A 27,824-nucleotide genomic window follows, 5' to 3' on the forward strand; every position below is an offset into this window, starting at 1 on the left:
TTTAATTTTAACAATTGCTGTATTATTTCTTCTAGACCAATTACTGGTATAACTGCTAGCAAAAACTGAAAGTGTATGAGCTTTCCCATTGCACTACTAAGAAGATCCTCAGAGAAACTTGGAAAAATTGTATTTGAGTACCATTGACACTCCTGACTATTTCACTACGTTTGACACTGTCATGGCTATATGACAGGTAGGTACTGCCAACGCACTCTATGAAAATACAGATTAGTTCTACCTATGTAAAAAACATCTATTTACAATATATTTACCAGCAAAATCAAACATTTTTGCATACTGAGGGAAAACAAAAGAACAAAGCTATGCATGGCATCGAACTACAGCAAGACATTGACCCAATCTGTTTAAGCACAGGCAAACAGATTATTTTTTTGCTCTTTCGGAGGTGGAAAAAAATGTCTGTTAGTAACTCAAAATAACTGGAGGTTTCTGTGGCAACTGGTAAAGGAGGTTGTATCTATCTCTGCCGCTTAAAGTAGAAGCAGTTCTTAGAGATCTCTATTTGAAGTTTGCATACTGGTGTTTGACTTCAGGTCTTGAGAGGAGATTGCCTATCTACTTGTGTTTTATCCTCTTGCTATTTAGAATAAGATACAAAATAACAAGGACGATAAGAGGGGTGTTCTCCTTTCTCAGGTAAGTACATGAATCATCAGGGTAAAGAGCATGCTTATTACTGTGTTTTGGTTTTACACAATTAACGATGAAAATCTTTTGCATTATGTAACATCTTCATCAGATCGAATGGATAACTTGTACAACCAGACTAGTTTTATGGTTTTTGACATGATATTTGGAATTACTAGAGCTGGATAGTGTTAGAAATTATAATTAAGATTTCAGGAAAAACTCAAATCTGTTGGTGGTGAAAACCATTACCTCCGTGGAGTTCTGTTCATCAACTGAATTTTCCATAATACTGCAATAGGAATGGAGTGAGCTTATTAGCAATATATCTCTTATCTTGTTTGATGTTATTATTAATTTTAAAAATCTATATGCAAATGCTAAATTATTAGATCATAGCATATTAAAGTGTGTTTATCTTGCAAAATGTGTAATTGTAATAAAGTTCTAGTCTGTGTCGTTTGTTTACAGTGATTTACTGCCTTTACTACTTTTATAAAGGAGAATACACATTAGTTTTGAAAATAAGAATGGAAGGTCCTGATTTCAAAATATTCAGTACCGATCAAAGGATATAAACATTCCCTAAATCTTAGAAGAAATACATTAGGAAAATTTATTTGTGGCTTAATAGAGCTGCATAAACCCTTGCCCTATTATGTTTTCAAGTTATGAAGAGTATTTCATTAACAGTCAAAGCCAAGAGGAATTAATTGAATACAAATCTTTCACTTTCTGGGCAAATGTTTCCATCATGCTACACAAAAGTATTTGGCATACCTGATATCCACAAAATAATACTGTATCTGTATTCAAAAAGCTACATTTCTTTTAAAATATCTCTGCAGGTATCTCCAGGGAGATATATTTTCTTCCCAGAAGTGAAAATTTAAACACAATTGCAAGAACCAGGATTTCATCCACCCACTCCCTGTAGAAAATGCTGAAGATAGCCCAAGGCAGCTTGTTGCTGTTTATATGCAGGCTATTTTTGACTCACATTCCAAGGTGGCAAAGTCTTATGCATTTAGTGGAGATACTGGGTGCCTGACAAAGGACCTTGATCTACTGTGTGGGGTGACTGCTTGAAAATTTGGCATACCGTGGTTAACTCTTGGATAGCCAGCTCCTTCTTTGTGTACAGTTTTTAGCTTAAAATTTTCAGAATAATGATTCTGTTCTTATTTGACATGCTGAAACCACTGTAAAATGACCTGAAATAAAATCCCTTTAGCTAGTTTTCTTAGGATCTCAAGGTGGAAAAATGAGGTTTGTATACATTGTGAAGTATTCCCAGCCCAGCAGTCAATCTGTTCAAGCTGTGATTAGGGAACAGTAATTGCCTGTATGAAGATGCCAAGATGCTCTAGCAACCACTGAAATGCAATATGTCCTACTAGCACTTGTTAGTACGTAAAGATGGTCTGGGTCCTATAGGGTGCTCTGAGTCTCTTGTTCACTTCAGTCACAGCAGTGCATCTACTGCACTTCCATTGTTGCCAAGGAACGAATTTTAGTGAAAAATGCAAGACAGTGTCTAGAAGACCTTGAGCTAAGAACAAATTCCATCTAAAAAATTATTTCAAATTAGAGAGCAGTTATAATGGATGCTGGCAGAAGGGATGGAGGTCTGTAGCAGTTCTTTGAAGCTATAATTTCTTGTATTCCCTCTGGAGCATGTGACTCCCAATAGGTAGCAATCTGGCAGAAACCACATTACCCACACATGGCTTTTATTTCGGGAAACTATGTGATAAAGTCTAGATTAAACCAACGGTCTTCATGTTTACTTTTTCCCTTCACTGAGTATCCAAGGGAAATTATGTGTCTGAAAATTGAACAAAATTTCCACAGCTTTTTGACAGAATTTTTTTTTTTTTTCTTTTTAACCTGGGACTAAAGTCTCATAGGAGTTTTAATGAGGTGAAAGTACTTCCTTAGCAGAGACAGTAAGGGAGAGTTGACTGTGTTACACATTATGCTCTACAACTCTATAGAAACCAAAAATGTATTTTGATTGTTTCAGTGTTAATACAAGTGTCAGAGTTGTAGGGTATTTTTAAAGCACACATGTTTTCCAGGGATTTTTTGTGGCTTTTCTGATTAAAGTATTATTTCTCTTGAGATGTGAAATTCACTAGGTAATTTATTTATACAGTTTAGCATATGGTTACAGATTAATAACTATCAATTATAACGAAAAGTTGTACTATTTCTACTTGTAACTCCAAAAATGTTAAGGGTCTTTTCCAAACTAAATGATCCTGGTATTTGGTTTCCTATAAGATTTTAAGGTACACAAGAAAACTATTAATTTTAAACTATTCTTAGTAAAAAAGGCAATCGTTATACTTATTATCATGAAAATAATGCTGTTTAAAAAAATTAAAACTCTATTACAAAAAAATTGCATAGAAAGGGAATGGCTAAGATCTCTGAATTTCTGAGTAGTAAGTGCACAGGACTTTGTGCCACTTCCAGGCCTAACGTTGCTTCTGCTGGAATTCCAGATAGCGGCAGTCTGCTGAAACATGAGTTCAGTTACCAAATATAGATGAGTGGGGTACGAATTACACAGTCACAGAGGACAGATGTAACACACAGGCCACAGTCTTCTCGATGCTTACTGAGGACCAAGCAATCTTTAGTGAAGAGCTGGAGCAACTTTGAGCCTACTTAGATAGAGAAGGAGGAAAACAACTTTACCTACTATTAATTATACTTCATATTGGTCTGCTCATTGTAAGATCTGTTTTATGTTTTATGCTAAACATAATTGTTGTATTTGTGGAGTAATTTTGCCGGATTTCAAAATTCAGAGAAAAACTATGTGCCTTTTTTGTTTTAAACAGTCTTTCTAGATGCATTTCGTCCTCCATATGATTCTTTTGAACAGATAGGCTTTGGGTCATGTTAAGGATTAATTTCTTATTTGGCATGTTCTGCAAATTCAGGACTTTCCTTTAAATGAGTCCTTTGATTTTTATGTTTTTCCATATTTTATTATATATATATCTTCAAAAGCTTAATTCAATTAGTTATTCTATTTTTTTCTGAAATTATTGTAAGCCAGTACATTTCAAATTTAATATTTACCATGTGATTCTTTAGAGCATCTATATTGGGTTTTGAATAAGTTTTTAAACTGCATGATATGAAAATGTGTTTTACTTGGGAGTAATTTTTAAATATATATACAAATACGACCCCATAAATAGGCTGTATGTAATCATGTTGAAAGTACAGGTGAACACTGATCTGCATGCAACAGATTATTTTATGTTTGTGTCTTTAAATGATACAGTATATGGCTTTGCAGGTTACCTAATGAGAAATGATGATGAAAGCTGTTATAAATACATTGTAATCTAACTTGGAGAAGCTAGAAATAGTATTCAAAATTTCTAATTATGATATCATAAGCTACCTGATAGGGTTAGTGATACTTCACCTCCAGTTCGCTGTGGTTACAAGTTGCACTAAAAGAATAGCGGATTTATGTATTACAATGTGGCTGAAAAAAGTCTTTCTCCTGGAAGCTTCCATTTAGCTCTCTAAAGCCAGACATATGAATCTGTTTTTAGGCACCAGACCCTTCTCACCAAGAAGGCTTATCAGCATTAGAAATTGCCAATAAACCAGCATGTTTAAATTCATCAACTTTATCTAAATATTCAGGTAAAGACTGATTTGCCTAAATTTAGACAGCAGGCTTTGAAAATTACTATATATGTAGCCATTATATTTTTCTAATGACAAAACTGAGTATTAGGAAGAAAGACATTAATTCATAATACATTAATTTTAATCATTATATTGGGTGGCTAACAATAAGTAAAATTGTCCTATCCATGAAACAGCCTATTGAGCCATTAGAGCAGCTCAGTGTTGGAAGTCAGGGAAGTTTATCTGAGTATGTAATGTGTCACTTTGAGATGTGAACAAGCTAGGAACCAGTGTGTATCAGATTTAAATAAAGATATCATCTGAAGCACAGATATTTACAAGTTGTCTAAATAGCACCTTTGTTCATTTGAATTCAAAGTTTTAAAAAATAACTAAGATTAAGGAGACAGAAACTCTCCAGGTTTAACCCTTGTTTCCCTGGCATTTATCCAGTTTATGCCTTAACAGCTGAGCCTCTAGACCAACTGTTTGCTGGGCTTCTCAGATTCTTTCTTTAAAGCTGCTATGTGGTAGTCAGTTATACTGTACATACTTTTTTAGATTCTGTTGACAAGAGATTGGCATGGTTGCTAAATTTGTTGCCCTGTAAATACAGAAGGCAGGAAAGAAAGACAATCCCAGCAAATAATAAGATTATCACTGTATTCTATAAAAACATTTATCAAATCCTAAATGCTTTGTGTTTCTTATTCTTCTCTTTTATGCGTTGAGTTGTAATCTGTTGGCAAGACAAACAGGCATCTCAAGAGATGCATATGCTAAGCCAAGAATTCCAATAATCTATCAGTCATTTAATGACTACATGCTGGGTAAGCCCTGGTTTAGTGACTAAAGGTAATTGGAGCCTGCACAAGCTGATGTAAAATACATCCGAGTGCATTGCATGACTGTCAAGCCATTTCCCCTCTATCAGTAGAGAATTAAAGGAAAACATTTTTTTTAAATCTTATGTAAAATTGTTCTTGTAGAAATTATCATTAGAAGAAGAGAGTTTTCCTGGGTAATTAAAACCACTGATGTTCAACTTAATTAAATGCTTTGCAGAAACAATTGCATTTAAGATCAGATCAGCCACAATCTAGTGACCAGCTAGACAAATACATTTCAACAAGGAGATTTTCAGTCCAGTCCTTCCCTTGGAGAAAGTATGGTTTCCCTGATGTCTTGTTTCTTGCTGACTTTCAAGAGAATGTTCATCCTAATTCTGAAGTCATGTTGGGAAACTGGAGAGGTATAGGTGCTTCTCTGCTTTGTGAAACTGGTACAAAATACATGTTATATACTTCCATAGTGCAGGGATGATATATAGGTTGTGAAATCTATTTCTTCTGTGTTTTACTTTTAGCATATGGTAGCTTGATATTTCAACTTTCAGTGTTGAGGAAAGTGCTACTAAATTGGTAACAAGTTAAAAATGTTAGTGCAATAATTAAAATAATATTAAACACATAATCAACATTAAACACAAAGGATAACTTGGAATTTCTAATCCAAATATCTTTGTGTATATCCTGATAATGGTTTCAACTTGAACGCTTCTCCTCTCAGAATTTGATTGTTTAGTGTCTGGATTGTTTAATGTTACAGTAAAGAGAAAAGTAAATATATTTCTGACACCTTCATAAGGTTAAAATGAGAAAAAAATTAAGTGCAATAGAATTGATGTAAAATAACAAATCAAATGTGAAATAACAACGTACATACATATTGATCCAGTGGAATCGAGATTGTGCTAGGCAATAGACAGACAAAGATGCCTTAATATTTCTGAGGGAAGATTCAAGAGAAAAATTACTCCTAAGTGCTTTCATTTCCACCTAGACAATTTACAGTCATGGCCCATTCTAATAGAAACCAAGGTTTATGGTATTTCATGCACCATTAGGTTCTGATTATCTTCTAGCTTTGTGTCTAGCTTATGGGAGCTAGGATATAACGTTTTTCATTAAGGAATTGTACTTGTGTTTCCAGGATGCAAGACAGAAGCTGTGGCCAGGCATTGCCTCTTTCTTTAATGCTGGAGGACACTTACTCTCCAGAGAGAGACACCAATAAGGGATATCCTGAAAATATGTCAGAAGCTTCATCTTATCATGACTTTCTCTATGATTCCCTGTCAGACACACAGAATGGTGAATTTTCAAATGGACTTTCTGCCTTCCTTACCCAGGAGGAGATAAGTAAGAGTCTTGACATAGCTCGAGAAGCCATTGCCAATTCCGTGGAGGAAGATGAGAGCACAGCACCAGACTTGACTCATTATCTCAACACCTCTCTTTCTAGCCCTTCAGAAAACCCTTCTTTCGGGGACACAAAACTGCATGAGCAAGATGATTTACAGAGGCCTGAAGTAAGCAGTTGGACTTCATCTGCTGCAAGTCATGTTCTCCCAAGGAATCAGACAGAGCAATCCATTGCACCTCCAACAGCAGACAGTTTTGTCACAGTTTCTAGGAGGCAACCAAGCACATCACCTTTTCTACCTGCCAGTCCCAGCTTCATCAGACGCCTGAAATATTCGGAGAAAGATGCTCCAAAGACAAGCCCAAACTCTGAATCGACATCCCAGGGAGAGGCTCCATTCAGGAACAAGGTGTGTGACAAAGCTGCCACATTCATAGAGGAATTATCATCTATATTTAGACAGGCAGCGAAGGCCAGAGGTCGTAGTCCTGATGGGGACTCTTCTTCTCCAGATAGTGGATACCTGTCTCCTAATAAGAAACAACCAGCTTTAAGTACCTTGGGGAATCAGGAGTTTGACAAACCACATCAAGAGACTGAGCCTGAGGAAAAATTACCTGGACTTCATCTGAATGGAGAACACTGTTTGGAAAGGGGGAGCATCATGCAGAGCAACATGGTCCTGTGCCGTCCCTTCATCAACATGGAAGAGAATGAATTTTCACCACCTCAATTCACTCAGAAGCTCCGGAGCCAGGAAGTTGCCGAAGGAAATAAAGTATTGCTGGAGTGCAGAGTTGCTGGCAACCCAGTCCCTGATGTCAGGTAAGTGGTAAGTCACCAGATATCAGCACCTGATTTTGGAGGATACGTGAGGATACATAACACAGTGACCTGCTTAGAGGTAGTCACATAGGAGTAGTTGATCATGCAGTTTTGCAAAGCACAAAGGGTAACATATTATGATGTCTTTGTTTCACTAGACTGTTTCATTGTTACTTGCTTGGGAAATTAAATGCTGCTTGATTAAAGAGCCACATGGCAAAATTAGAAACAGAACTGGCTCTAGCAACTTTTTGTGTGATTCTTACTTCATTAATCTAGGTAAAAGAAGTCACAACTTGCCCCTAAAGAGCATATCACAAGGAGCTGCCAATTAATTGGAATGTCTCCAAGACTCATGTAAACTGTTTTTCTGAATCTGAACTCGTACAGAATCATAAAATAAGAAGGAAAATCTTAGTGACTGAGCAGAATGAGTCATGAGAAACATTGCTGACGTAATAGATTATTGTAAAATCAAGTATACTTTTCAGTAATCACATCAGTATAAATTAATTTGTAACTTTTGTCTTACTTCCCTTTTGAAACCTGTAATTGTGCTATGTTAGTAGTCCCTAGATACAGCCATGACTGAATTGCAGCAAATATGGTTCATACTTACTTTTCAGGCTCTTGCAAAACTCCCTGATAGTTAAATTAATACCCTTTCATGGTCCATTATTGAATTTATTTTATTTAATAATTATTAATAATTCTCCATCTGGCAACTTAAAGAAGACATATTAGTTACTAATAAAAATTACTTTTTCAAAGTTTCTGCAGAAACCGAATTTCTCCTTTAGTCTCCATTTCATTATGGATCCTCAAGAAAGGAAAAATATGGCAGCTGTACCTCAAAAACTACTCATTGGAAGTTGATGCACTTCTGCCGCGTGTCCTTTCTGTAGTGACGCTGACTTGGCTGAAGAGGTCACTCACACACAGCATGGGCTGCACAGAGCCGGCAAGTGAGCGCTGCTGTGGAGCCAAGGCAGCAAAAACTAAGGCTAGCTCAGTGGTTAAGAGACAGCAAACACTTTAGTGATGTTTGGGCGAGACTCCAAAGTCTTTGAATCATAGGGGAAAGAAAGGGTTTTTTCCCTTTAAAAGATGAGAAATCATGCAGAAAAATCTGTAGTCGGTTCTTATCTATAATAACATTACTGGGAAATCCTAAACAGTTTCATAGTATTGTCTAGGCATATCACTGTCCTTCCTTCTGCATATGAAAAGGAGTTTGATTGTGGATCCTATATATATATATATGTATACAGTAAATAGTTAATTTGCTGCAGTGGAAAAAGACAAGGCTGTTTAAAACCACCCACGTATTGCAGAGCAAGTGAAGAATGTCTGTGCTACTTTCAGAAATATTTTCTGCAAATGAGAGTTTTATATGGTTTAAAAATAAAGCAAACACCAATGATACAATAATAGTTGACCATTCTCTTGTGTTTTGGTAATGAAAATAATCCCGTTTTCTAAAGCACTTTACTTAGACAATTGTTTCATTAGACTGGATTTCTGGTTAGTAATAGGTGTGGAAAAAATTCTGCAGACCATAATCATATGAATTGAAAATATTTACCATTTTCCAAAGAAACTGACAAGAGGAAAAAATGTGTAAAAGATATTAAACTTCTTGGGAAGATTTCTGAATAGGTAGAAAATAAAAATGGATATTAGGAAAGTATTGTATTGTATTCCCAAAAGAAGGGCTATAGAGCAAGGGGAACAGTTACCTGGTCTGAGAAGTGTAAGTGTGAGCCACTTGGTACATGCAAAACTTGCTGAAAAGTAGATGCAGACAAGGGCAAGAGGCAGGGCTGCCATAGTCTGTACATTTGCATATAGCAATAAAATCTGTAGAAACCAAGCTTCAGTTGCTCTGATTTTTCCCAGAAAAACCATTTTCAAAAACAGCCACTGCAAAGACTAGTTTTGGAAAGCTGAACTCTGTGTGATAAGTGTGATAAGAGTAGAAAGTAATTGGGATTTTTGGGTTTGGGTTTTTTAGGGTTTTTTTGTTTGTTTGTTTGTTTGTTTGTTTTTTTGTTTGTTTGTTTTTGGGGTTTTTTTGGGGGGGGTTGGTTTTGTTTGTTTTGTTTTCGGGTCTTTTGTCTCAGGTGGGAAGAAAATAATCAGACGCCATATTTCCTAAAGTCATAAGGAAGTAACAATAGTGTATTGGTGACAAGAAAATCACTAAGTTCTTATTTTGCCCATCACTCAAAAAGTTGTCCAGCTTAATAATGAATACAGTTGATATTTAGGCAGCATCAAGCACTGGTGGCCATGAGATCATCCAATTGATCGACACCAGAGCAAAAGGCCTTCAAAAGCATCTAGTTAGGCATTTCTGATCTTTTAGCATGTTACTGCTTTTCTAGGCATCACATTTTATCCTGGATCCAAATATCCTTTGTAGTTGGCTTTCTTCCCTTTTCATAGCTTCTTTGTGGCTAAACTTGCCAAGCCCTCAGCCTATACAAAGTTGAGCTAGAATCCTTCTTTATCCTTCTACCCTTCTTATGAGGATAAAGATAACAACATTGCAGAATCTTTATAATTAAAGAAACCATCCAATGCAGTGTAAGGACAAGGTGTATATTTGAAGGTTATTTGACTAGGAAAGCCTCTTAAATTTTTGATTCCTTGGATATTCATAGCTGTACACAGCTGAAAGTAAAACAGAAACTGTTATAGTTTGAGTGACAAGATTTGACCCAAGTAGCTTTGTTCTACAAGTAGAAAATAAGTAAACATTGACAGAAGCACTTACAACTAGCATCTTAGTGTAGAAATCAAAAAGAAAATAATCAGTTACATTTCAAAAATCACTTTTTTAAATCAAAGTTCAGTGTCTAACTTACTAGTTCTACTAGCAGAAAATTAGGTTTCTTACAAAGAATATTTTGTCAGTGGTCAGAACAATTTTTACATTTCTGAGGAAACCAGATTCCAGCATAAGACTAGCAAGGTATATAGTGATAGAAATAGTTCTAGGATATCTGCATTCTAAAGAAGGTCTAAAACATATAAAATATAAGTTGAAACAGAAATTTTCTGTGTTACTCTTAAAATAATTTTATCACTCAGTAGCTCTCCTTCAAAGTGTATCAGCAATGCAGTATTTGCTCATTTTAGCCTGGAGCTAGCTAAAGCAAATCCCAGCTGGGAGTGACTTAGACCTCTTCAGCATTTGCCTCACCACCTGAATATTTAATTGTTTCTGAGGTCTGCCTGGAGCTGTAAGCCATGATTAAAGTATTTTCTGAGGTCTGCCCTGAGCTGTAAGCTATGATTAAAATATTTGCAGATATTCACCCAGCTTCTGTAACACAAGAGGTATTGAAATTTTTGTGAAATATTTATTCTTTTCCTTCTCCCACAGCAAACTGACACGAAAAAATATCCAGCTCAAAATTAAAAATAAGGCACTTTCCACATACTACATCACAAGAACGGTGCTTCTTTGCTTTTAGGAAACTATTTGATCTCATTATAATCCTTTTCTTCTCAAAGCATTGTTTGTCTATCTTTCACTGTAACAAATACCCAAAATCCCCACCTAGAAATACTACTTGCATGTAACCCAGAACTGTTCTTAGAAAATATAGAAACAAATGCAAAGTACAATACTTAAATCTACAATGAAACCAAATTATGCTGACTTCTACAGCTTCAAAATCTTACCCAGTTGTACAGTCTTTGAAGGTTTTAAAGACCAAAAACCAGCAATAAACTATGTCACCACCTCACTCTTCCCATCAGGCACAGTTGCAAAGAAAATTGAACATCAGATTAAGTCATGCTTAAGACAAATCTACAGAGTTGGGTGAAAACCCATGTGAACAGGACATCAGTGATTAAACTACCTACACAGCAGATGGTAGTTTTAAGTCTTGGAAATGTAAGAGGTGTCACAGATGTAGTTTCTGCTTCTTTGCTGGACTTGATTTGAGTAGGAAAATCTGTGGCTTAGAGATAGCATTTAGTTTTGTTTCTGAAAGTCTCTTATGGGGTAAATTTTATAGTTGGTGTGAGATAGAGATGTTCTACTAATTCTATAATGGCAGGGTTTTAATGCTACTTATTTTTATCAAACATGAGGAGTTTTTTACATATCTGTGGTAATGGGACATATTTGATCCTTCTAGGTGTCCTTAGTTAAGAAAAAGAAATCTGTTTCCTGAGTATATTCATTGCTTTCTTGTATAAACTCTTTAATAGTTATCTCCCAAATTGTTGTGTTACTTTTTTATTTGTAGAATCTTAATTATTTAAGTTAGATTTTAGAACCAGGTGGTGCAGTCCCTGCCTTTCAAATATTTTCCTAAGATTTTATACATAATTGTGCTATTCAAGATTGAAACTTTCATGAACATATTTTATGATTAACTTGTTTAAAGTGTTTGTTAATTCCGTTCTTTTTTGCTTGCCCAAGACCAAAATTTGCTTCTGAACAATGAGATGCTTAATGTGACATAACAACAGATTTTACTAGACTAAAAACATTATATTAGCTACAGTGATTGCAGATATAATTCAAAAACAATAAAGATTAGATTGTATCCTGTGTGGGAGGAGAGGGCTTTTGTGACTTGAAAATCAGTAACAGCCTCATGTATATCCTTATACAATAAAAAAATCCGGTCTTGTATTGAGCTTTGAGGTGATTCTTACCTGATTCCCAAAATGCAGTATTTTACAGTAAGAATGGATCTAAAATACTTCCACAATTTATGCGACAGTTTCTGTTCTGTTATGTCAGTGTAGTTATAATTGGTTGTTATTATTTAGAATAGTGAGACAAGAAATAGTGGTTTTCTTATAATGCAACCTTTTGTAAATAATGTTTTCAGAATATCTTGCATATTCTCCCCACAGTTTAGGTGGTTTTCTCTATTAAAATGCTGCCCCAATAAACATACTTTTGTACAGAAATCTCCCACAGTCCTCTATTAATCTTTTCAGAGTAGAATCCTGACAATCTGTCTTCTTACTAGCCTTTTGCAAACAGAGGGTGCTTGTTAAGAATGGAACAATATTTTTGTACCTAAGGAGTTCCTCAAAAATGTTCTTTTTGTAGATCTGGACGGTTTTCTGTGTATGGAAGGAGTATTGACAATTATCTGAAAGTGTAAACAGCATTCTTATTGCTGAGATTAAAGAGAAAAAAATGTTGTTAACCATTTTAATCTGGAAGTACACTCATTTAAGAAATCTACTCAGCAGTAATATGTTTTCATTTACTATTTTATTTACACTCAAATGAAGATAAACTATGTATAGATATGGAAATTATATGTCAGCATCCTCAGTATTTTTCTGTCACAATAATATTTTTTCTTACTCTTTATCAATAATGACTTCTTTTGTTGGGCTTTTTTCGTCATTTACAAGTCAAAATAACAGCTATTTGCAGTTGACTTTGTTATTCTTTTAGAGCTCCTCATTTATTTCCTTTTATACTCTGTTTAAATACCATACCATGACATCCTTGTTTCTCCTTTATTTGCTTTTGAAGATTTGTTTATTTGCTTTTGAAGATTTTCAGGTAAGGCCTGCCCATCTCCAGGCATCCCTGAAGCTTCAATCTTCTTTCAGAGCACATCTGGAATGTAGTGTTGAAAGTCACCGCAGTGACTTTTGAAAATGCGCCTTAATTCTGATTGTCTTAGAACAGTGCTCTAGACTAGTGGGCTTTGCTGGGGAAGCAAGGGGTCATGCTCCAACACAAATGGTAAAGCTGTGCAGTGGCTGCCTGTAGGATTTGTGGCCTGTAGGATTTGTGGCCTGCAGGTATTAGGTAGATAGCATGTATCTGTCAAATATTTCCTTTCCATTCTGCATTCATTTTGTGGCAATAAGAGTCCACACCCTCAAGATTTTCTGGGAAAACAGAGAGTGGAGTTCAGGCCTGTGTAGGTCATGTGCCCACCAGCTTTAAAAAATAGTGTGGCCTATCTGAGCAATGGTAGTAGTGCATCGTTTTCCTTAACTTGTAAGTAATAGTTCTTACCTCAGAAGTGCTTGGGAGGAAGATTTGCCATCGTGCTACTTACAAGTTGCAGGAGGGGACAGAGCTGAATGCCGTGTGGGTGTGGCCAGGTTGTTACTCTATAGGAATGACTGGTCACCATGTTGCCCGATATGTTCATGGGGGTGTGGTACCTAACCCAGTATATTTACCCATATGCACTGGTATATGCTGGTGCAGATACTTTTCAGAGTAGTGAGAGGGATTAGGATTGGTTTGTTGATGTACTACATGATACTGGTTTATGACATGGTAGCATCAAGGGTGATGAGGGTGATTAGGGATGTGTATTCACTGGTGTCCACCTGTCCTGGCTTGGCTGATACCTCTGGGGATTCATAATCATACCCAGCTTGTAGGAGAGACAGAGGAGGAGGATTTTTCCCAGCCTTCCACCCCCTTCTCCTTCTTCAGGTCTGCTATAACAGCTTTTGAGAATTTTGGATTCTCTTTAGATATTAAGTAAAGCATTTTTCATTAAATTGTTATCTCAACCCATACTCTCTGCTTTTGCCCCTCTGTCACCAGAAGGGGCAGAGGAAAGGGGAGTGGCTTATTTGGAGCTTAATTTCCTCCTGGAGTTAAACCACGATAATGATAACTAAATGTTTTGTTTGAATAAGTAGGTTTGTAAGCAAGGCTCCTTACTATGTGAAATGATCTTTACAAAGTTTAGATTGTGATAACAGGATAATTTATGTAGGATTTATAAACAAATTGCTAGAAAACAGGCAAAGCAATCCACTGAAGTTACAAATTGAATATTCAAAGATCTAAAACAAAGAATGTGTGGATGTGCTTGGGAAAATGGCCTGTGGGGACACAAACTCTAATTGTTGGGTTTTGTAAAAGCCTCAAGGAGGATCTGTAGATTCTGGACACTGGGGTTATTCTTACTTTTCATTTATTTATTGTCTCTCTAGAATAGTTTTGACTGCATGATGTATGCATTTCTTCATCTTTGTTATACAGGCTCTGTGCATCACCAGGCTTTTTTTGTTTAGAGATGTCATTTTTCCTGAATGTGGAAATAGCTCTTGTAAATTTTGGGACTTGAAAGTTACATATTTTTTGTTTGGGTTTTGTGTGTGGGTTTTTTCATCCTGAAAATTGGAAGAATAAAGCCTGTTAGGTGCATGAAGATGGGTTCTGTAAGAGGCAATTGTAAAAACAAAGGGACAGTTATTGAAACTAGAATTACTCTTTTAAATTGGAATTAAAAAGTGAATTCCAGCATAGTTATTTTATTTTTCTCTGTCTGTGAATGCCAATGTCTCTGGTTTGGTTTTCTGTTTGCATTACTGAAAGTATAAAAACATCTCAGTTCACTATTCTTTATTCTTTATTCTTTATTCTTTATTCTTCTTTTTCTGCTTCTCAGTAAAAGAATGCAGGTCTAAAATTCCTTGCTAATGCTCCCAAAATAAATAACATATGGACTAGTATTTATAAAAGTCAAAGATTAGATGAAAATGTTATCAAAATACTTGATAACATGAAAAGCTTAAAAGTAAATTAATAAAAATTATGCTGTTATCTACATAATGGAAGAAACATAAAGAACTTTTGCCTTGTATTTACATAGGAATTGGATGAGACTTGGATGAACTTTAGAGTAATGTGGCACCACATGTCTTCGGAAAGTTCTTTCACTACATGAGTTTGTCCCTGTTAAACATTTTTAGTTTAAAAACAAAGTTTAATTGAAGTAGTTTTAAAATATAGATTTCCCACAAAAGTGGTGCTGAAACAGTGCCAGAGGCAGAGTTCCAAGAGGCTGCTTTTACTTCATGTTTCAGAATTTATTTGTATAAATCTTATATGCTGTCTCTGGACCTTTCCAGTATTGTGCAAAGCATCATCGGCAATCTGCTTGTCATGGACTAATTGAACGTGATCTGTGAAAATTAAAACAAAATGTGGAGGCTAAGTAGGATAGAGGTGGGAATGAACCTACATGATGTAGGACTATTTTACTTGTACTGAAAGAGAAGTGTAGTGAGGCTTTTCACAGAGAAAAGTGTTTGGAGTCAGTAATTCTGGCATCATTACTTATCAATGTTCAACAGGTATGAAGTGCTATTCCAAATCCCATTTAAAATATCATGCTTCATACACTTTGACATATTTGCTCATTTGCCTAAAGGCAATGCCACATCTTGGATTGTTTTAAGCTTCTTAAGGGCAATTATAGCAGTTTATTAATGTTACTTAAACAAGATCTATCTTTTTAAAGAAAACACAAATACATTGCTTTATAAATATAAATTAAGTAAATACAATTATAATTTTGAAACTTGATGCTTTAAAAATTCATTCTAATAGAAAACTGTCATGTCTGCAATACACTCTGTAAATGCGTTTTTGGCAATGTAAAAGCTCCCTTTAAAGACATGGATAATGAACTCAAACAAATAGCACTTCTCTGCAAACATTTATAGCTGATGGCTGAAAATGTTAAACTTCAGTTTGGGCTATTAGAGCTGGCAGCACTTTGGGGGAGGTAAGAAAGGCTATGGACTAAAAGCTTGTAATAGACCAAACATAGAAGAAACATTGTTAAACAGCAGTGAATAATGAGCTCATTTGATTGATTATGGGACCCATCTGGAAAGTGTGCTTTTTCTAACAAGTGTTAGTGTTTGCTAGAGCTCTGTTAAGTGGACTGGAACCATGGTTCATTCACTAGTACATGGACTTGCCCTTCCAGCTCGTGCAATGGTAAAAACAGTAAAATAAGTTTTCTTGCCCTCCAATTCCCCTGTACCATAGGAAAATAAACAAGTAAGTCATAGAATCATAGAATATCCTGAAGGGACCCACAAGGATCATCCAAGTTCTCATAGGATCCATATTTTCTTCCCTGAGCACAAAGATGTAAAGAAAGCAGGAAAGTTAAGGAGTTAGCTATGGAGGTTTCCATACCTTGTAAAATTTTGCTCACATTTTGAGGTGTGTGATGGAAGAAGAACCTCAAGAAGACATTTTATGTTGTAATGAGTTTTCACATTCCACATGTGAAAAGAAGAGGTGAAAATTAAAATATTATTTGAGGGTTTTACACTTTGGGATATTTAAAAGTGATCTAGTCATGTAGTGAGGAGATAGATTTCCTTTAAGATAGCAGAATGAACACAATTTGGAAGCTGCCCTTTGTACAGAATAAATCTTTTCTGAGGTATTGTCCCCTCAGAGATTTAAGTGTTTCTTGGCTATTGTCCTCATGAAAAATGTAAGAAATGTATTAATTTAAGAAATGTACTTAATTTCTAGTTCTATTTTGTGCCCTTCAAGTTGCCTTGTTTGAAGTGATTCACAAAAGGTGAGCTGATCAGTGGGAACAGGGAAAAATTTCAAACAATTGAAAGAGTGAGGGAGTTGTTTAAGTATTGAAAACTTGAATCAATATCCATATGACATATTTCTATAAATCAGGAAATTAGCATACTTCTTAAATAAGTAGGTAATCCAGGTAGAGAGGACGTGCTATTTTATTAAATAAATCAAGAGGAATAATTCAACTATTCAATAATTCAACAATTCAACAATTCAACTATTCAATAATTTCACCTGTATTTACAAAGACACGTTTAAGTTGCAGAAGGGGCAAATGCCTGTACAGAAGTATCTTATCTGATGTACTGAATTACTGCATGTTCAAAGTGTTTATTATTGACCTGTCTCCAAGAACCTTATTTCCTTCAAGTAGTATGCTACCAGTTGGTGTGATACTACTCAGTATAGATGAGTACACAGCTTAAGATTGGGCGTAGTGTGAACTTGAATAGGTCTGACTTCCTGTGGGAAAGGGAAATAAGTTAAAATGCCTGGAGGTTGGAGGTAATTAGTAGGTGGAATAACTCCTAAAATACTGGGGTTCTTTTTTTTTCAGGTACCTGCAGGTCAAAACAGAGACTGGGAGATTTAGGATAGAATTTAGGATAGATTTTAGGACACTAAAATTTTTCTGCAACAAATCTGTTATGAAGATATATCTGTTATGTTAATTTTAGTCTAATGCTAACATGCTGATTCAAATCAAAGTGATTCATTGTTTCATCTTATTAATATTATGTACTTGGAATGCATGCATACATTAACATTATAAAAATAGTTCAGATTTTGCAATTATGCAGTGCCTTTCATGTGAGCATTTCATTGCTTTATAAACAGTTGTATAATATGTGAACAGCTTTTTTTTATCTCCTCTTATTTGATAAGGTTATGCTTTTCAGGTGGCCAAGGGAAAAAGATTAGACAAATAGAATCCATCTCTCACTTATAGTACAGCTGACAGGCACCTATTGCTAACTATGAATTCTTCAAATATCACAGAGAATGTGACCACATTGCTCTTGGAGCAAGTTACTCAATCTAGACTACTGGTTCCCCATTTTCAAGTGAGAATAAGAGAGAAATTATACTAATCTTTCTGAAAACCAAATTTAATTCTGTGTTTCGGGAAAGGCCCATGTTCAGGCAATTTTTATAATACATGTTATGAATCTCCTATGAACTTAAGCAAATTCACATTTCCAGCTGAAATGCATTGCCTGATAAATCTAATCTTGACTCCATTTTGTACAGTGCCTTGCCAATTCCCCTTACCCTCCACCATCAATGAAACTAGCAGTTGCAGTAATCTCAGTAGACCTAAGCATGTTCCTTTTCTTTTCTTGTCTTTTCTTTCCTTTTTTTTAAAATTAATTTTACTATTTTTAACATTTGCAGGGGGGATTATTACAACCTGAAACCTGACTCAGTGTTGTAATAGGGTTTGTTTCAGCTGCAAGAAGCATGGGACAAACAAAAGCATAGTAGTCTAGAAACAGAAATCCTCACTTCAGTTCTGTTTACACCCAGTTTACATGGTGTTCTATTGCTTTTCCTGTCCACAAAAGTTTTGAGAAACAAACTGAAGGCAAAACCATTGTTCTGTAAATAGGTTGCCCTTTGCTGCCTTAAGTGCCGGGCTATTGCCAAGGTACAGAGGTTAGAGGTTAATTAGAAGTTAATTTGTCCTTACTGCAATTCAAAGTGAAATCTCTGTTTTTAATATTTACTGAAATTTGCATAGGGGTGGCTGGCAACACTGTAGCTGCACTTCTGGCAGCTATATGTGCTTACCCATGAAGAGTACTGCAATAGCTCCATTAGATAAGAAATGTCAGAGATAAAATAAGCAACTTTTGATTCCTTAGAAAGTCTCTCCACGCAGCTAATAAAGATTCTTGGAATGCAAATGTCTGACAGTGGGAGATATGAGGAACCACAGACCCTATGCATGGCTCTTCCTATATATGACTAAGGCATTCTGTGAATTGGCAGTGCAAGAAAACTACACTGCATGCAAATGCAATGAACGAACTGAAGAAACAGCCATTACTTCGGAATGCTAGAGAGAGGCCTAAGGCACAGCTTTTACTGGAATTTTCTTTTGCTAGTACAATCTGGTTTTGACATCTCTTTTAGGACTCCCACTGCTTTCATCAAAAATCTTACCTCCTGCTCATAAGTGATGAAATTGAGGTGCAGAGCTTACAGAGAGAAAATTTGGAAGAAATACCACAATCTGACTGCCTTTTGTGCCAATCACACATTTACATATTGTCTTTCAATAAAATATCCTTTACTTATTTCTACTAATTAAACTGCAAGCATTATAAAGAAGACACATACAGACAGAACAAATGAAGTTCCTAATGTTTTATTGTGTTCTTCTTGTCTAAATTACTAAAGGAGTGTTCTGCTTTAGAAACTGATTTTAGTAATTTACAAAAAAAAAATTATGCCTTTTTTCATGGAAGAACATAGGCTAATCTTAGTGTCTATCCTTTTTTTGCTTTTCCTAAAACCTGTACTCCAAGTAACAGCAATTTCTTTTTTCAGAAGGACGAGTATCTCTGAGAAATAAATTGCCATCATAACCCTTTGTCTGTCTACCAAGAGTCTACATCTCTCCCTACTTTTTCTTTTAGGTATTCAGAAAATTTTCTCTTGCATGGTATAAAATAGTTCTACTCATGCATAGGATCCAGAATCTAAATCAAGGGATAGTTCTTCCTCAGATTAGGTCTGGTTTTCAAATATAATTTGTAGATCAAAGTGGGCTATGGAAATAAGCTGCAGGTATGTTGGTTAGAGCAAGGAAACTCCATTATGTGTTGCAAGGTATTTTACTAAGATGCATATTCTGCTCCCACTAGAATACAATTAGGACTTTAAAGCAGTTGTGCCTCTACTTTAGCCTCTTGCTGTCTTTCTTCTTTTTAACTGCTTCATCTGTGCTAGTACCTTTAGTTACATCTAACGTAGGCTGTCCTCCATTTTCATAGAGTGATGATGATTTTTCGTCTTCCCACAAATAGAACAAGTCCGCCCTCAATCTGAAGTTCTTGATATGTGAAATGTGTTAAGACTTTCATCAAAATTCTGTTCTGTTGTTCTTTAGAATAACTCTGTTTCTTTTAGTTGCTTAGTAAGTTCTCAACCTTTGAATTCTTTCTTGACTACTTTTTGGTGAGTAGTGTACAGGGCATAGCTTCCCACCATTTTATTTTTGCCTTCTGTATTATATTGGCTCTATTTTCTTGTTTGCTCATTTACTCCTACTGACCAGCACAAATACAGTTTCTTAGTACCTTTCCCTGTACTCAAAATGGAAACCATCTAGTTAGTTATATAATCTTCCTCAAAATAGTTAGTCATATAGGAGGTACCTAATAATAGAGTCTTTGAAGAGAAATGCTTTTTCCCTCACTGGTCATTAGATAAACAGTGACTAAATCCACAGCTGACTTAAAAATCAGTAAAGATTAAAAGGATCCACGTGGATATTAAGAATGGAAGCATCAAAAACTTTGACTATTTGAAATCAAATCTCAAAGATACTGGAACATGGGAGCTGGTGCCCTTTTTTAACACTATTTCATTACCCATTCCATGTGTATTAGGTGTATCTCTTAAGTGAAAACTTGAACTTAGGTGGCATTGAACTTTTCATTCAAGTCTTGAAAAGTGTAATGATAATTCTTAACACCTGCTAGCTGGACCAGAAGGGATTTCAGTGGTGAGTTGACACTTGTAATCTTTGCTATAAAACAAGTATTTGCACCTTTGTTTAGAGTGACAGTATGTTATTTAAAATGCAGAGTTTCTTTGTTGGTTTCTTTGTTCTGCAGTGTATCAAGGGCTAACATAATCTTCTCAGGAAGAAGACACATGACTGCAGGTCTGAGGGAAATTAACTTATTTTACCAAAAAGAACTGTTCTTTGCTTTTTCTTACTTTAATTAAAATTAAAAAAATTAAAAAACCAAAACAGCAATAAAACAAAACAAAACAAATTAAAAAACAAACAAACAAACAAAAACCAACCAAAACCCAGCAACAATGGAGCAAATTGCACGGCACATTGAAGATTACTGAAACAAACATGCTGGAAATTAAGATAAAGCAATAGTGTTTGACATACATGGGCATATTTCTGATCCATTTTGAAAAGATGCTGTTTATTCAGTTTTAAGACTGATGTTTCTGTAAAGGCTTTAAATTAGTAATTTTCCATGTTTATTGAAGTGAATGTAGGTTTTATATTGTGCTTAGTGTATCACCAGTATTATTTGAACTTTATGCCTGCAAAACAAAATGTATGAATAACTGCAAATTAGATTGTCATCTATTTGAAGTCCTATGAGGCAGTTTAAAGAACTACTGTGGGTTTCTTTTAAAAAAAAACTATTTAACACAGAGTGTCAAATATTCAATCTAGCGTATATCATCTTGACTCCCAAAAAACCTTGTATTGTGGGCCAAAGGGAAAAGGAGGAGGAGAATTTTTGAGGCTTCTACAATACTGCAGGCATCTGGTATTCTAAAATTAATCTTTCTTGCATAAGCTGAAGCAGGATAGTTTCAGCTACAAGATCAATTAAATCAGATGTTCTGCTAGGTTTATTTAGTGAATCTTGTAGAATAAAACTGAACCTTCTCTTGGCTTGCTGAAAAATGGAATGATAAAATCTTTCAGATTGACCACTTAGGCTGGAGGGAGATTAATTTCTGACAGATACAGTCCTTCTACATAAAAGCTCTGAAAAGTTTTAAATTATTCCAGATATTGCTAGTTATTCGGGGTTTGGTAGGGAGAGGAGGAAAGATCACTATTTTAGTAGTGCTTATAATGCAACCTCTTGTAATAAGGAGCTCTCTTCAACCCAAGGTCCTGAATAAATAGAAAAGCACAATATGTAGAAAAGGACTCCATTGCAAAAGGATTTGTTTCAGGCTGATGATAAGTCTGCAGTCATATTTTGAAATTACTTGCAACTGTCCAGTTCTCTCTTTGGTAGTTAAGTAAAGCAAGAGGAAGTTGCATGCTAGATTGATTTTGAAGCCCATCAGAGTTTAAAGAGAGCAAGCAAGAGACAGGAAGGCTCCTGACTGTTATTTCAGTATTCTAACAATCTTTCATGCTTTAAAGCTTCAACAAAGCAAGCATGTTGTACAATCAGTTCCAATTTCAAAATACCCTTCATCATAAACATGGTGCAGTAAACAGAAAGCTAGGAGGCTGATTTCAAGAGTCTGGCAGATTAATGTACTTTCCACTTATTTCTCAAGTCTTAAACTCTTGTAATGAAAAATGGGCAGAAATATGGGCAGTGAGAGATAACTGAGGGGCAGGGCAAGCAAGTGAACAGAAAAGAGCTCTGCCTCCTGTCTGATGTCTCTTAGTTACTGTCTCTCCTCATAGACCACAAAGATATCCCACAATGCAAGCAAGGCAAGTATCACTCAGGGATGTAAGCATAAGGCATAGTTGGTTGGATGGAGCTTGGGGTGCAACAAATACTATTACTATTATTATTACTACTACTTCTCCTAATCCTGTGAGAGTGTTGAAGTTTTCATTGGACTTGAGTTTTACTGCATTTTTGTAGCTCTACTGTACCATAACTATAGCCACCTCTCATTAGGGATATAGAATTTCATGAAGTCACTCTGTTGTAGAGAATGACTATGACAAGGCTGTGGTGGTTGTAACCACTGCATCATGTCCCATTCCAGAGCTACCATTAGAGTTCAGAACTCCTGACCCCTTTTTTCTGCTGCTAGTTAACAAATCTGCCTGTACCTGCTGAAGTCTGTTCCATACATACAAACAGACATTGTTTATGAAAAGATGATAGTCTACCATGCTTTCACAATACACTGTGTCTCTCATGCAAACCTCTGTACTGGCTACATGATGATCAAAATCCTGTTTTCTTCCAGGGAGACAAATTAGATAGGCTCTGTGAAATTTCAGGAAACCCAGCAAGTTCTGTAGAGATTCTCTTGCTTTGAAAACAAAACTCTTTTTTTTTTTTTTTCTTTTCTGCAGGAATCAGGAAAGGAACTTGATGTGAGAAGAACAAATGACAAATAATTGTTGTTAGTTTTTTAAATGTGTCTGAATGTTTTTTCTTATTTCCATGTGGTTATATTATTTCTATAAGTGCCTCTTCTAGTATGTCTATTTTTGAGTTAGAGAAATAAAACTATCCTTGCACTTAATATTTGAATCCCTTTCACTTTTCTAATTTTATGTTTCATGAAACCTTATAGCCTGGGAACCCTTTGAGAGTAGTCATCATAGATCTAACAGCATACTTTTGATATTTATCACAGCATGAAGGCAAAATAAAGAAATACTGAGATTTAATGATATTTTTCTTCAGAGTAGCTACTTTAAAATACCAATGGAAAAAATGTTGATCTGTGTTAGAGCCAAATATTGGCTAGAAAGGAAGTATTTTGATTACATTGTAGTAGTATGAAATATTGCCTAAATAATGAAAGGCAAAAGGATATGGCCTCTTACTATATAATCTCTTTGGCCATCAGCCAGAGCAGGAAATTTTCTCTGGGAGAGTGAAGGTATCGAGTAACTTGAAAAGTAATATATTTTCAGAGACACTAGCTTCATTTCACACTGCTTTCTAGGATTAGATTGTCACCTTAGAGAACAGACTTTTTGTTTGAAAAGTTGACTGCAGTCTAACTCTTTTTCTATGTCTATTTAAAATGTGCTTAAATTGGATGGGGAAGAGGGGGAAAACTACAGAATACCATTGTTTTAGTAAGAACCTTTCTTACTAGTGAATAGCAGTATACTGGGAAATATATTAGAGAGCAGCATATATTATTCACTACGATAGTACAAATGTGTCACCATTAAGTCAAACACTGAAATACCATATTTGCAGCATTTCACTTAACAGAACTGACTTGGCACAGTCAGTGTTGGCAATAAATCCTGAAAAGTGCAGCGGTGGGTCCTGCAATTTTCTGCTTCTCCTGTTTGTTGCACCAAGTTCTTTTCTTTTTAAGTCTTTGTGGCAGTCACTGCATGAATGAATCTATACAGAACTAAGGCAGGGGAAGGAGTGGGGACAAAGGGGAAGGCTGTAGATGATTGGAGGGATTTCAAATCAATCTTGAAAGGATTTTGGTTACTGATTGGAACTTTAAAAGAACTGTTATTTAGTGTACAGAAAACTGCATGCTGCTAAAATTTGAACAGTGAAATAAGGTTTTGCTCAAGACAATTGCAAATTTTTGACTAGTATTCTACTTCTGGGGGCAAAGCTACCATAATATGGTAGTTATTCTGTACTAAATAAGCTCTGTTTCAGAAAGTACACTTCAATTTACAATGCTTTTGAAATGTCACTACTTGTATTACATTTTCTATATCAATTGTGATAGTGATTATTTCTTGTCTCAGTGAGTAATTGAACAATCACAATATTCATGTAACTTTAAAAAGCATTATTAGGACCGGGTAGAGTAGGGGGAGTTAAGACTTAGACACAAACATTCTCTTCCATCAAGGCAGCCTCATCCCATCTCTTGCTCAGGTAGGATGGATGTTGCAACAGAAAGTGTCTTGGAGAGAATGTGAGATTCTGTCTTTGTTAGTCTCATGCAGGAATTCTACCATGGATAGCATGAGAGAATCACCATCAGTCCTGTTAGTGCTGTGTGCATTTTGATTCATAATGCCAGATACTGTAATGACATCACATCATAAATTATTTCTTTGGGGGCATCCACACCTCCCTTAATTGTTTCTATCCTTTGAAGACCTGCTGATTACAGCTGCGTTATCCCTTAACTTCAAAAGTCCCAACCAATTAAAAGGTTCTGGAAGGATTTTGTGACTGCTAAGGGTGTGGGATATTTCGTTTTTTTTTTCTTTTTAAGAGAGGAATGAACAGAAAATTAGGTGTTTAGTTTGCCTGAATGAAAAGAAAATGCTGCCCAGTAAGATATATATTATCTTGCCAGTTCTTTAGGGCATATTTTGAAATTTGATACAGGGCAACCTTTGTGCTAGAGATGTGCCTTTTGCCACTCCTATGAAAATCCACCCAGAGCTGGCCAAGTTGCAACCTGCAGCTCTTTCTGGATTTATATGTAATTCCATGAATGAGGAATTTTGCCCTAAAGCAAAGATTATGTATTGTACTGGCTATGTTCATCTCAGAACCCTATCTAAGCAGCTTAAAGTCTTTATGGGCTGGTGGATTGCTGTGCTCTCCATTAGGCTAAAGAGACTGGGACAGTTGGAAGAGAAGCTTTGGCCAGGAACATAGGATGCACTTAGGATCAGCGCTGAATGACATAAGAAGCCACTGTCAGGAGCTGTGGATACTGGGTGCTGAGCAGACAAAAGCTCTTGAAAACCAGGGGAGGAGGGAAAGACAGAGTGCCTGCTTAAGAATACTGGAGTTGCAGTCCAGTAAGGATAAATGGAAGGAGATGGAAAACAAAGAGAACTAAATGAGGGGTCAGTGGCCTATGCTAAGAAATGTGAAGTACATGGTTTAGGGCTGCCTATACAGAAAGATATAGACATAGAAAGGATGGGACCAGGATGGGTGAAGACAACAGCATTCAACTCTCACTTGCTATTTAGGAAGTCAGAATTTCTCATGGTAGACTAAAACATTCTGATGCTATTCCACGTCTTTTTGTAATGTTGTGTGATAGAACTTTGCTCTCAGTAATAAATAATTATTGAAGTCATAAAGTCAAGGACCCAAAACATAGAAAACCAAGTTTCACTCAAACAGTACACTACATTATGTAATTATATAATCACATTCCCCCCTCCATAATCTTACTCAGCAGATACAGTAGAGGGGGTAAAATCAAGAAAGGAATTTTGTAGGATTCTTGCTTTTTTTTAGTTCCTGGAGCTGGAAAACTAGGTATTGAATGAATATGCCTAGTTATTGAATGAGTACTGAAAATTACATGTTATTCCAGGTACTGAGGTCAGTCTTTTGAGCTGCAACTGAAACAAATAGAAATTCTGCTCTAAATACATACAGCATTATATATTCTCTGAAAATCACCAGCTCATAAATATTTCTAATTAAATTTTGAAATCCCATTTGCCAAGTGGGGATAACACTTTTTATCTCACTGTTGATTCTGAAAAGAAGTTGCTTATGAAATGTTCATGTAAAGTGAAATAAAAAGACAACAAATATTAATAATTATTTTTAAAGTAGGTAGATATTATGTAGCGAAGAAGTCCAAATGTTGTTTGATGAAACCACGGTTATAAGGGGGATGGAACAGGAATAGGCATGGATATATAAAGTTAAGGACAAGTGGAGAGAGAACAGGTTCTTTCAGTCTCTCAGATCTTTACTCTTGCCATTTCTGTGCCATTAGTAAATGTGGTAACAAACAGTCCATCCTTTCTTCTCCCAAACACCATTATCTGCTCAGTTAATTCTCTCCAGAGTATGTGTTTGCTATGTGGCATTTCCTAACATCTGAGTGCTTAACCTCTTAGCAATGCTTTTTAATGTACTAGGCTTGTATGTAATGCCTTTTCTTTCCAAATATAATACTGAAAGCTCAGAACCCTCTGTCATTGCTCATGAGATGCAGAAAGTCATCTTGTCAGATATACAGCTGCTCCAGCTGACCTTAAAAAAAAGCATACATTGATTTGAGAATGATTATTTAACTTGTGGTTTAAAAATATTAAAATACACTACAAATTCTGTGTACCCTTTGAAAACACATGATGTGTTGTTCCTCCAAATCTGCTGAGAAGAAAGGCCAATAAAGATGATATGGAAATAAAAGTTTCTGCTAAGTGCATGGTTGCAAGGCATGAGTTTGACATTCCTCAAACACATAAAAATGATCAGTTTTACCTCTGGGGAGTATTTTATCAACACATTTTATTCAAACAATACCCATTCTTATCAACCAGAACCAGGTTCAGTCTTGTTAATGGGATGAATTGGCAAGGACTTCTGTCTACATAGCAACCGGCAAATATTGTTCCAGTGGTCCGAAGTAACCAGTGAGAGGCGAGGCACTCTGGGGCAGCTTTACTCATCATGCCCAGAGCACTGTGCTGCAATTCCTCCTCCTGACAACCCCCTCCCCATTTCACGGATGTGAACATTTTTGAGTGTGAGCTCATCGAAAAATTGCAAATACTTGGCACCTTTATGACAGGAAAGTATTACAAAGTGCTGAGGCTTGCTTCAAGAAGAATTTAGGTAGGAAGCATTTTTAATTTTCTGGTAATAATGACTTACAAATATTTACAAAAACCCATAATTATACTAGCTTATGCCTAATTTCAATGACAGTATATGTGTGCAGTATTTGCTGTTTGTAAGTCCTCTTGTCCTTAGGGCCTCTTAGTGGAACTGCACTCAGCTGCCTTTTATTGTTCATAAACAGGCAGTGACTGGGAAAAAAAGAAATCTTTTCACTACTATTGCTTATAAGATTTTAAGATCTGCCACCTAGTAATGCCTCTTTCACTTTTTTTCTGAAATTCCTCATTTTGTTGCTGAAATGCCCTTACTTCACTCTGGATAGCAGAATAAACTGTGAAATACTATATTGCCTGCTTTTCCTTTTAGATTTCCTTAATATAGTATATACATCTCTATAAAGGATATACTTAATGTACCCAAAGAGATGAACTATAAAAATATCAGTCAGAAAGTATTTGGAACATTTAACATGGGTGATTTTTATAGGTGTCTATTATATAATGGTGTTTTCTATATAAATACAATTTTTATTATAGAGGCTTTCATCTTCATTTTAGTTAAAATCCAGTATTTTGAGGTTTTTGAGTAGAAGTTTTGAGTATGTTACACCAGTGAATAGGATAAAGAATAATATCTTGTACTTCTTCCATATATGTAGGGAATCTAGGTTTTAACTCCTTTAAGGCCAATAGGGAAAATCCTGCCTTTACGTTTGGTTTAGTTTTTATTTTAGAAATAGAGTTATTTTATGTTTTAAAGATAGTGTTTCTGACATGAGGAGAGAGGTGAGATTAGAGTGTATATGTCAATAGTAGAAACAAAGGTCCAAAAATACAAAATCAGTGGTTTTT

At 35.6% G+C, this 27,824-nt stretch overlaps 1 protein-coding gene across 3 annotated transcripts in view; it reads left to right on the forward strand.

Annotated features, from left to right (window-relative positions):
• Positions 1 to 27,824, forward strand: part of PALLD (palladin, cytoskeletal associated protein) — a 190,356-nt gene that overhangs the window by 902 nt on the left and 161,630 nt on the right. For 2 of the 3 annotated variants that reach the window (XM_085058643.1, XM_085058642.1), the window contains exons 2-4: positions 36 to 196; positions 3,162 to 3,393; positions 6,310 to 7,347. In XM_085058643.1, the coding sequence (XP_084914769.1) occupies positions 6,311 to 7,347 (1,037 nt within the window). In that variant the 5' untranslated portion in view covers positions 36 to 196; positions 3,162 to 3,393; position 6,310. Of the gene's footprint in view, positions 1 to 35; positions 197 to 511; positions 661 to 3,161; positions 3,394 to 6,309; positions 7,348 to 27,824 lie in introns of those variants that run through there. The other variant, XM_085058641.1, reaches the window with a different exon arrangement.

Source organism: Lichenostomus cassidix, chromosome 4 (genome assembly GCF_008360975.1).
Source record: "Lichenostomus cassidix isolate B80296 chromosome 4, HeHo_3.0, whole genome shotgun sequence".
Taxonomy (NCBI): Eukaryota; Metazoa; Chordata; class Aves; order Passeriformes; family Meliphagidae; genus Lichenostomus; species Lichenostomus cassidix.